Below are 12,279 nucleotides of genomic sequence, written 5' to 3' on the forward strand. Positions count from 1 at the left end.
CAGTGATCAGTAACTAGGCCACCATCTACTGACTTAAAAACTAAGACCCAGAGAAGCTCTTTGGCAGTGGATATTTTTACATGGAATTGAGTGGAAGCAAACAGACCAAGAAGCCTATTCAGTTTTTGAGGGATCGGTATTATCACATTCTTGTCTACGGCCATACCACCCTGAAATCGCCGGATCTCATCTGTACTGTCATGTTCTTGGCCTATATAAGCCGCTGACTTCTCAACCCTTAAAGAAATCACCAGACCCCCAAATCCACACCAGCAGGAAACATGTTCCAAAGCCATGCAGCTTTCTCCAATGTTCACCAATGCCTGCTTCAAAAGTGGTTATGGCACAAAATGGATAAAGAACCCCCAGAAGGCAAAGCCAGGAGCCATGGAGGAATATGGACAAGGGGATTCTAGTGAGCAGGACCACGGTATAGCCAGGAGCATACTGCTCTGTGAGGACAAGGGGTCTTTGCCATCCCTGCTCAGCAGAATTTCATTATTATTATGGACTAACGACCACTCATATTATTTCTCATTCTTCTTTTTCAAATGGGAGCTTGTATTGTGGTTCCTTCTCTACTTCTATATTGCATTTGGGAGGTGGGAATGGAGGACGTGTCTGTTCTTTCCTAGCCTTCCAGGATAAGAGAACCATGTCCTGATTGCCTCAAATCACACAGAAACCCTGGATTTTAGACTAGAAACATTAACCAGATGAGACTCTATGATGTCTTGGGGTGGGAGGAATGTCCTCTGTGTCTGGGAAGAAGAGTACACATGGATACCTAGGTCGCCAGGGGGGCAAACTGAAGCAGAGGCTGCTATACTTTCCTCCAAATCCATTCTTCTCTTCTTCCTGTTTGCAACAGGAGCCCCCGAATTTTAACTGGTCATAAAGTCACCCAACTAGAGACTACCTTTCCCAGTGTCCTTTGCTGTCAGGTGTGTCTTTGTGATTGAGGACTTGACAATGGGATATGAGAAGTGATGTATGCAACTTCTGGGTCCTTCATTCCTCCCTACGGGCTGGAATGCAGACATAGTAGTGGTGAGCAGCTTCAAACAGGTGAGAAGAACACCTTAGAACACAAAATCACTCTTAGGATATGGTAGAATAGTAAGAGAAGCAGTGTGGGCCCTGAATTGTGGGGACAGCAGGCTGCTCACCCTGACCACCCTCCTACTTCTAGAACGTTACATGGGGAAGAATCTTCATTTGAGTCAGTGTATTTTGGGGCCTCCGTTATCACCATTTAGCCAGGACTCTAATAGAATACCTCCTTACAATTTTTGGCTTTTGAACCACGAGAATGTATTGCCTCCTTGGGAAATTAATTTTTCAAAAGCAGTAATAATTTTTTTAAAGTGTCAAGATCCCAATAAAAATGGTTTTTTTTAAAATTCAATGTTACTTCTGAGACACAAAACTGAGGAAATATTTCAAATACAGAAAAATATGTATCACAGCTCCAAACTGTAGAGGAGCAGTTAAAACACTCAGAAGCATGTTAACTGCTTAACCATGGGGAACAATCGAGTAATAAACTAATGGGAGAGCTCTAGCACTACAGAGCTATTAAAACAATCATCAAGGGCTTCCCTGGTGGCGCAGTGGTTGAGAGTCCACCTGCCGATGCAGGGGACACAGGTTCGTGCCCCAGTCTGGGAAGATCCCACATGCCGCGGAGCGGCTGGGCCCGTGAGCCGTGGCCGCTGAGCCTGCACGTCCGGAGCCTGTGCTCCACAATGGGAGAGGCCACAACAGTGAGAGGCCCGCGTATCACAAAAAAAAAAAAAAAAAAAAAAAATCATCAAAATGAAAAATATGGAGGACAATGGGGAGAAAACATACACATAACTCATGTTCCTGAAGAAGGGAAAATGCAGAGGAAAAGTTAAGTATTTTATTGTAGAAAAAAAGGTTCCTGAAATTAAAAATAAATGTCATATCTATAGATAAAAAGGGACAAACTATCCCAGAAAAAAACTGTTCAGAAACATCACAGATAAAGAATCTATAGGGATCTAGACAAAAGAGACTTCTCTGAAACAACCAATATCAGAATATTGCTGCGCAATATTTATAGCATCCTGAGAGGAAGAAAGAAAAGATTTAAGGATCTTATACCCAGCCAAGAGTAAAGGTAAAAGACCAATACTATCAAGCATGCAAGATTTCAGAGAAGGCAGCACCCATGATCCTTTCATGAAAAAAAAAAGAAACAAAAGATGCTTGATGGCAAAATCTAACCAACCAAGAAATAAATCACGGGCTCTGAAACGTAGCAAGCCACAGTTAAGCCCTGGATGTGGTTGTAAACATATAACTGAGACTTAAGAATCATGGGAATTGTGATTACAGAACTAAATGTAATAAATCTCACAGTATATGAAAGTTGAGAAGTAAAGTTGGGGAGGGGTTCTGGGAAGAAGTATAAGATACCTGACTGTCTACAACTAAAACACAACCTAAAAGCACCAATGACATCTATACAAAGATTTGTGCGCTTTATTATATATACGTTATTTCTCAATAAGAATGACACTGTATCTTCATGTTTTGCAGTCGTTTTTCTTAACTCTGGAGGAACATTCCAAGAAACAACATATCTTACTGTGAAAAAAATATTAAGGTTTGACAATTCCTTCAGTTTCACTTACTCTTTTTCTCTGATATTTACAAATAAATTAAATATATTTCAAACTAGCCTATTTGATAAAATTAAATCTTCATAAAATATTAATCCTATTTTTGTAAAATTATGTCTATTTTAGAATGGCATTCGCTGAATACTAACAATGGATATCTCACTGGGTGTTAAGATTTGGAAGAATTGTTAAAATTCATGTGTACGTTCACATGAATTTTTCAATAATAAACATTTTTTTCCCACAATTTCATATTCTTTCAAAGATGATGATCAAGACAGATTATATCAAAAATTAAAATAACAATAACTTTTAAACGCATATGATATAAAAGTATGTATGTCATATGGTGCCAATGTATATATTATTTTAAAGTACACACACATGGGACTTCCCTGGTGGCGTGGTGGTTAAGACTCCACACTCCCAATGCAGGAGGCCCGGGTTCGATCCCAGGCCAGGGAACTAGATTCCACATGCATGCTGCAACTAAGAGTTCACATGCCACAACTAAGGAGTCCACCTGCCACAACTAAGACCTGACACAACCAAATAAATAAATAAAGTACACACACATGCATACCAGAAGCGAGGGAAATGTGCTCAAATTTTAACAGTGCTTCAGGGCTTAGGGGTAGATTTTCCCTTCAAAATCTGAAATAAAATTAGGTTACTCACATGATGAAAAAAATATGAAGTAATTAATAGTTTTGGAGCTTCTGTTAAAAATTCCCTTCCTATTACCCCTAATGGTAATAATTACCTCCAATAATAAATGATTAGGATTAAAAAAAAGTTGAGGGCTTCCCTGGTGGCGCAGTGGTTGAGAGTCCACCTGCCAATGCAGGGGACACGGGTTTGTGCCCCAGTCCGGGAAGATCCCACATGCCGTGGAGCGGCTGGGCCTGTGAGCCATGGCCGCTGAGCCTGCGCGTCCGGAGCCTGTGCTCCGCAACGGGAAAGGCCACAACAGTGAGAGGCCTGCGTACCGCAAAAAAAAAAAAAAATTTGAGAGTCTATTTGCCTGGGGCAAGGAGATAATTATTGTGGTTTAAGGTAAGCAGAGATCACGTCAATGTCCACAAATTAATTCAACAAAATTGATGACAATATTAACATAAGCTGAAAGCAAAATCTACCCCAGCTTTCATTCGAGGATGAAGAATCATTTATGCAGGCCGCTGGTTGAAACACGAAGACCACCACCCGAGGTGGGAGACACAGCCATGGATGTCCTTGGTGAGGACTCTGCTGTTCTGACGGACAGCCTTTACCCCTGAGGGCTCATCACAGCACACCAGCTGGCAGAGCCCTGCTGCCCTGGCCCTCCCTGCACCCCACCCCGTGTGCAAGCCACATACCGAACTTGGTTCTCCAGGAAGTGCATGTACCGGTACAGCAGGGTGTAGGATGGAGAGAGGATGCCCACGGATTTCATCCGGGCGCCACGCTCCAGCTCGCTTTCCACAGGCATGTTGGCGAAGCAGGCCAGGCCAAAGAAGGGCCCCTTTCGGAAATAGCTAAAATAGACCCAATGTGTAGCGTGGCTCGAAATCAGAGAGAGAAATTTCATTTTACTTTGTGTTTTGCCTTTGAGATGCAGTCGCGAACAAAAGACATAACTGCGTCCAGGGCTCTACATGAGAAAACTCAGCCTGAGAAAATCCTTTTTTAGTATCACAGCGGGACTATCAGCCCAAGCCCCTCAACCTCACAGATGGGACAACCAAGGCTCAAAGAAACTGTGGAACTCGCCAAGGGTCATCCCGCTGGAGCCAGGACTTGATCTCTGCAAAGCCTGCTGCTCAGTCGCCCACGACCATGGATACAGCCTTTCTCCTCCTGCATAGAAACTGACCTGATGGGGGCACCTCTGCTTTATTAGCATAAACTGTGTTGATTCTCTCCTCGCTTCCTGAGTCTCTGATCTTTTAAATAGAACATTTGACCAGAGCTGTCACTTTGTTTCCTTCCCCTTTCTCGCACTTATGTCTGTCATGGTTTCAGCCCAATGAGAAGATGAAAGCTACTCCATCACCCTGACATTCTCTCAATTTCCTCCTCACAAGAATCTTAATTACACAGGACTACAAACTGGCCATACTTAAAGCTGGAATTTCAGGTTTTAGCACATACATGTCTTAAGTTAACCCCAATGCAACCGAAACTCTATTCCTTTATTAAAGCCAAACCTCAAGCAAGGCCAAATCATTTCTTAGGAAAGGAGAGAGAACCTCTATGGCAGGAGTTCTTAACATTTTGGGATCATGAAACTCATCGAGAACCTAATGAGAGCTTGGGAACTTCTTGCTAGAAAACTGATATAAAAACACAAACCAGTATATATTTTCAGGGCATTTACACACACTTCCTGAAAATGCCCCGATGAGAGCCCTTATCCTCTGGGGGAAAGCACAGAGTGAGAGGAAATGGTACAGAGAAGACTTGCAACCAGCAGTACTTACATGAAATCAGAGTGAATTTTATGGGACCCACTGGCCATAGACTTGAACTCCACGCCTTCAAGGTCAATGTCTTGAGGTAGGCACCATTCCACCATGTTTCCTGTGGGGAAGAAGGGAGGATACAAGTTTAAAAGAGACAAAATCATTCAAAGGGCTTAGCGCAGGGCTAAGTGCACATGGCTTCGGAGTAAATGTACTACTGACTTGACCACCAGGTGCTCATGTGGCGCATCCCTCCATCGCCTACGTGCCAGTAGAGTCCCTGAGTCATCCCGAGGGCCAGGGGATGGGTGTTGAAGGCACCTCCGATCTCTGCCTTCAAATGAACACAGCTCTTCCTAGCGAGGCTGCTGGCTTTGGTTCTCCCATTCTGCTTGGCCACCTCCAAATCTCCTTCCTTTTGCAGCCTCACTTCTAAGTGCATGTTTTGACCCTCTACCCCCATTTCCTCATCTCGTACTCTCTCCTTAACCCCTCGAGATCCTGCTTCCATCTTGCCTTTTTATGGCCACTAATGACTCTGACAAACCCCCAAACTCTTTTTAATTCGCATTTTCATTGATCTCTTTGTGGCGTTTGATAATTCCTCAAAAATGTCTCCCCTGGGCTTCCCTGGTGGCGCAGTGGTTGAGAGTCTGCCTGCCAATGCAGGGGACACGGCTTCGAGCCCTGGTCCGGGAAGATCCCACATGCCGTGGAGTGGCTGGGCCTGTGCGCCACAACTACTGAGCCTGTGCGTCTGGAGCCTGTGCTCTGCAACAAGAGAGGCCCGCGCACCGTGATGAAGAGTGGCCCCCGCTCGCCGCAACTAGAGAAAGCCCTCGCACAGAAACGAAGACCCAACACAGCCATAAATAAAACAAATAAATTAAAAAAAAATGTCTCCCCTTTTCCCCTTGACTCCCGTGATAGAATACTATTTTGGTTCTTTTCCTTCTTCTCTGATCAAATGTAGCTCAGCTTCCTTCCCTAACTCCTTCTCCTCTCTCCTCAAAATGAGGCTCTTTCCCAAGGTCCAGACACCAGTTCTTTGCCTGCAGAATTTAAGGGCTCATTCACTTATCCCTAATTACTGAGTTTCTACTGAGCTAGATGCTGGAGCTACAAAGTCAAATAAGACACAGTCCCTGACCTCAAACAGACTAGATTCCAGGGACAGATACGGAGATAAACAAGGAGACCAGTGATTACAGTTCTGGAGGCTGAGGGTGGTGGTGTGTGGTAAATTCTATGACAGAGGATAACATGGGATTTTAGAACGTAGCAATCACAAGCAGCCATCAGATTGAAGGAATCAGAGAAGTTCACAAGAGCAGTGTTTCCTAGAGGCTTGAGAGAATGCTACAGAATATGCCCTACTGTTTTCTTGCATATTCAAAAATTTTCCAAATAAAAATACTAAGATACTTGTAAGATTTCACTTTAGAACAAACTTCTCATCAACACCTCAAACCCTAATTTCCCAAGCATTAGAAATACCATTAATAATCCCAGACAACAATGCCTTCAGATAATTGTTCGGGGCATCAGAGGTACCGCATATCAAGTCTACTTGGACAACCCAGTCTCCGAATGGGGTGGACATCACAGGGGATCAGCCTATCCTATATTCAGCAGCCTAAGGCACTTTCAAGTAGTTTATTTTCAAAAGAGGACTCATAAACTCAAACAACTAATCAATGGGCTAAAAGAGAAAGCATGGAAAAAGGAATTAAGATTTCACACAACAGAAAGGCTAGAACAATGTTGTACCTGTCAGGGTTAAAGACAAGAAAAAGCATGCTGCATGCTGAATGAGGGGCGAATGTGCGGAGAAAGGTAAGGTTTCGCACACCGACTTCCCCCACATTCCTGTCTTTCCACTAGCATCCCTGTCTACGGTCTCCTCGGTCCAGTGGCTTTCACCCTGTGTTGTGCATCAGGACACCTAGGAAGCTTACAAAGGTGCTGACCCTCACCCCAAATCTACACGATCATGATCTGTGCCACGTGGGTGCTTCAGCTGATGAGCCTACTGTGCACACGGTCCGAACCCTTCATGATGGCAACAGATGGCCAGCCTAGGAGAGGGGACAGCCTGCAATGGATCCTCTGGCAGACTGTCCTCTCACTTACCTGCTTCTTCTAGTATCTGCCGCCTTGTTCCCCGCCCCCATGCCACTCCATGCAGGGTTCAACTTGCTCTTAGCTCCTTTCCTCTGACCCAGCCTGTCCATGACTACTCAATGACTTGTTAAAACTTTAATGTACCTAAACTTTGTGCTGAGGGGTAAGTTTAGAAAAGTGCACAGATCATAGCTCCGCAGCACAGTGAGTTTTCCCAGCATGAACACACCTGTGTGAGCAGAGCCCGGATCAAGCAGCAGGACATGAGCAGCAAAACAGAAGCCACTCTTCTGCCCCGTGCGAGTCATTACCCCTCGCTCAAGGCTAACGATTATCCTGACTCCGAACATGATAAATTAGCTTTGCTGTTTTTGAAATTTATATAAATGCAATCATAGTTTGTGTATTCTTTTGCGTCTGTCTTCTTTGGCTCAATTTTTTTGGCAAGATTCGTCCATGTTGATGCTTGTAGCAATAATTTCTTCATTTACTACTTCCGTCCTATGCATGTAACACAGCTTACTTACCTATTTAACTGTTGATGCACATTTAGCTTACTTCCTTTTTTTTTTTTTTTTTTTTTTTTTTTGCGGTACGCGGGTCTCTCACTGCTGTGGCCTCTCCTGTTGCGGAGCACAGGCTCCGCACGCACAGGCTCAGCGGCCATGGCCCACAGGCCCAGCCGCTCTGCAGCATGTGGGATCTTCCCGGACCGGGACACGAACCCATGTCCCCTGCATCGGCAGGCAGACTCTCAACCACTGCGCCACCAGGGAAGCCCTAGCTTACTTCTTATTTGAAGCGATCACAAAGAGCACTGCTGTGAACAATTCCATACTTGTCATCTGGTGACTACACGTGCGGTAGCTTTGTAACGCATGACCCGGCTGGGCTGATTCACATTTCTCAGAATTCCCATTTCCGTTTGAGACTGGGGAGGCGAAGTGAAGTGGTAGCCACGTTGTGTTTATGTCGGAAGGCCAGTGTGAGGGCATCAGGTAACTCATGGGCGTTGCTGCTTGTCTTGCAGGCTCATCACACTTGGGGGTGGCTGCCAGGCCTGCTGCCGACGGATCCACCTCCCCCGGATCCTCTGTCAGCTTCTCTGACTCCCACCCCAGGCGTGTGCTTAGTTCCATAATGAAGAGCATCAGCTTCATCAGGTCAGGGTACCACATCATTAGAACAGGAGGCAGTGACACACTGACCTGGGTTCCCACCCACCCTCGTGAGCTCCAGCTTGTTCTCCTTCTTCTCAACTTTACTCTCTTCTTCCTAACTGTCCGCTCAAGAGACTTCAAGCTCCACCATCAGACACGAGGCAACAGCTTTACACAGACTTTCTAACCAGCCCCCACAATCGCACAAGATCAAATCCCTGCAATAAATCCCTTTATTTATCTCCCAGTGGTTCTGCTTCTTTGATTAAACCTTGACTTTGACTGACACAATATACACACATTTCTGTGGACTACATCCCTAGGAGTGGAACGGCTGTAAAAATGTTTGCATCACTGCAAACTAAGGAAACTTTAATAATTCCCAAAGCAGTGTTTCCCAAAGCTTAGGTGACTAGGGCTTCTGCAAAACACAAAATTTGTAAAAAAAAAAAAAAAAAAAAAAAAAAAGGGGGGGGGATTTTGGCCAAACAATCTTTGTTTAGGTTCAACAAAGACAAACATGTTCCTTTACTGCAGAACTTCTCAGAGCCTTTAATGTTTCTCTACATTATGAATCTCTATGAGATCAATACCATGCTAAACGTTTCCAAAATTATTTGGCCAACAGACCTATTTTTAAGGAGCTAAGGGCCAAATTTTACAAAAGGCTTTTTTTTTTTTTTAATACCAGTATATTAGGGGCTGCAAGTTGACCCTTAGTACATACCACTCCTTTCTTATAGGGAATAGGACCTCCTATTCTTAGCCTGGCATATGGCCTTCCAAATGGTGACTATGTTTCGCTGTGCCTTCTTGCAAATAGGTATGGCTACACAAGTAATTCTGGCCAGTGGGATATACGCAGAAGGGAGGTGTGGCTTTCCAAAATGTGCCTTAAAGGGAAGGAGTATGTAGTCCCTTCTTCCATCCTGCTGCCTGGCATGTGGATGTGGTGACAAGCCGTCTTGAATCACACAGGTGAGGGCACCAGCCCACATATCAAGGAGGGGATGATGGACCGAGAGCCAACTTGAGTCTAGGTCCTTGGATGACCCCATGGGTATGAACCGGCATTCCAGCCCTGGACCGGCTATCTCCTGACTGTTAAGTGAAAACTAAACTCTTATCTTGATTAAGTCACTGCTAATTTGGGTCTCTGGTATTCATAGCCAAACATACGTCTTCTTACTTAATACAGCTGATCTGAAGAATAAAGCCCCCAGTTCCTCAGCCTGGTCCTCAAAGCTTCTTTCTTATTCCTCTGTGCCTGGCCAATCCTCATTGTATAGGAACTGAAAGAATTAGACGAAGTGAATGACACCCTGTTAGTTACATCCTTCACTTCTAGATGGATGCAAGCCCCTCTAGGTCGGGAAGAAAGGTCCATCAGGGTCAGGCTGGTGAATCACAGAAAGGAGCATGGACTCCAGAACACCACTCTGGGAACAGTCCTTTATCCCACAGGAAGAACATTTCTGCTGACACACTCCTTGAATGAAAGGAAAGTAGATAAAGCTACTATGGCCCTCATCCCAGCCTAATACAATCACTGTCTTAGATGTCTGTCTCCCCAGGACACTGGACTTCTTAAAGGCAGGAACTCTGCTTGTTTATCTTTACATCCCAACATAGTACAGTGCTTAGCACAAGACAGGATGGACATTAAAAACAAAAACAAAGCAAAAACCCAGCTTTATAGAGGATATGCATGTTTTTAAAAAGCTAGTAGTAATGATACTGTGGTTATGTAGAAAAATGTCCTTCAGAATTCTTAGGAGGTTTATACTCAAGTATTTAGGAGTGAAGGCAGGTCTGCATTTACTTTCTTTTTTTTTAAATTAATTTATTTTATTTACTATTTTCTATTTTGGGTTGCATTGGGTCTTTGTTGCTGCACGCAGGCTTTCTCTAGTTGCGGTGAGCAGGGGCTACTCTTTGTTGTGGTGCACGGGCTTCTCATTGTGGTGGCTTCTCTTGTTGCGGAGCACGGGCTCTAGGAGCACAGGCTTCAGTAGTTGTGGCTCGCGGGCTCTAGAGCGCAGGCTCAGTAGTTGTGGTGCATGGGCTTAGTTGCTCTGCAGCATGTGGGATCTTCCCAGTCCAGGGCTGGAACCCGTGTCCCCTGCATTGGCAGGCAGGTCCTTAACCACTGCGCCACCAGGGAAGCCCTGCGTTTACTTTCAAATGGCTGAGGAAAAGTTTTTATCTGTATTTAGTCAATTCTAGTACAATGCTTGTTGAATTTGTGCCAACACAATTGATATGTTAAGAACAATGTGCACATAGGGAATTTCACATTTGCTAATGCTATGGATTCAATGCAATCTCAATGAAAATCCCAATAAGCTATTTGTGGATACTGACAAGTTAATTCTAAAGTTTACACGGAAAGGCAAAAGGCCAAAATTAGCCAATACAATACTGAAGAGAATACTGCCTGATTCTAAGACTCACTATAAAGCTATAGTAATCAAGACAGTATGGTACTGGCACAAGATTAGACAAACAGATCAATGGAACAGACTAGAGAGCCCAGAAATAGACCCACGCGATTACAGTCAACTGATTTTTGCCAAAGGAGCTAAGGTAATACAATGGGAAAAAAGACAGTCTTTTCAACAAGCGGTGTTAGAACTGGATATCCATATGGAAAAAAATGAATCTAGACACAGACCTTACACTTTGCACAAAAATTAACTCAATATGAATAGTATACCTAAATGTAAAATGCAAAATTATAAAACTTCTAGAAGATAACATAGAAAATCTAGGTGACTTTGAGTTTAGCAATGAGTTTTTAGATACAACACCAAAAGAATCATCCATGAAGAAAAAATTGCTAAGTTATACTTCATTAAAATTAAAAACTTCTGACCTGTGAAAGACACCATTAAGAGAATAAAAAGACAAGCTAATGATGGGGCAAAATATTTGCAAAAACGTATCTGATAAAGGCTTATATCCAAAATAAGAACTCTTAAAACTCAACATTAAGAAAACAACTCAATTTAAAAAATGGACAAAAGATCTGAACAGATAACTCACCAAAGAAGACATACAGACGGTAAACGTGCATATGAAAACATGCTCAATATCACATATCATCAAGGAATTGCCAATTAAAACAACGAGATCCTACTACACACCTATTAGAATGGTCAAAATCCAAAACGCTGAAAACACCAAATGCTGACGAGGATGTGGAGCAACAGGAAACCTCATCCACTGCTGGTGGGAATGCAAAATGGTACAGCCACGTTGGAAGACAGTTTGGCAGCTGCTTACAAAACTAAACATATTCTTGCCACATGATCCAGCAATCATGCTCCTTTGTATATTTATCCAATGAGTTGAAAACCTAGGCCCACACAAAAGCCTGCACGTTAATGTTTATAGCAGCTTTGTTAATATAATTGCCAAAAACTGGAAGCAACCAAGATGTCCTTCAAAAAGGTGAATGGATAAAAAAAAACTGTGGGATATCCATATAACAAAATACTATTCAGCAATAAAAAGAAATGAGCCACCAAGCCGTGAAAAATCATGGAGGAAACTTAAATGCATATTGCTAAGTGAAAGAAGCCAGTCTAAAAAAGCTATATTCTGCAAACTCCCAACTATGTGACATTTTGGAAAGGAAAAACTATAGATAGTAAAAAAGATCAGGGGGTAAGCAGGGATGAACAAGCAGAGCACAGAGGATTTTTAGGGCAGTAAAACTATTCTGTAAGATCCTGTTATGGTGGATACCTAACATCGTGCATGTTTCAAAACCCAGAGAATGTACAGCACAAAGAGTGAACCCTTATGTAAACTATGAACTTCAGGTAACAATAATGTATAAATACTGGTTCATCAATTACAACAAATAACCACGCTAATGCAAGATGTCAATAA

At 43.3% G+C, this 12,279-nt stretch overlaps 1 protein-coding gene across 1 annotated transcript in view; it reads right to left on the reverse strand.

Moving 5' to 3' along the window:
- DENND11 (DENN domain containing 11) overlaps positions 1–12,279 on the reverse strand; it is a gene marked incomplete at its 5' end in the record, with an annotated part of 45,555 nt that overhangs the window by 18,292 nt on the left and 14,984 nt on the right. Inside the window, 2 exons of the mRNA XM_082633070.1 lie at positions 4,013–4,171; positions 5,117–5,216. Of these exons, the coding sequence (XP_082489196.1) occupies positions 4,013–4,171; positions 5,117–5,216 (259 nt within the window). The remainder of the gene's footprint in view (positions 1–4,012; positions 4,172–5,116; positions 5,217–12,279) is intronic.

The sequence above is a fragment of the Mesoplodon mirus genome (genome assembly GCF_964341445.2).
Source record: "Mesoplodon mirus genome assembly, chromosome: 9".
NCBI classification, from domain to species: Eukaryota; Metazoa; Chordata; class Mammalia; order Artiodactyla; family Ziphiidae; genus Mesoplodon; species Mesoplodon mirus.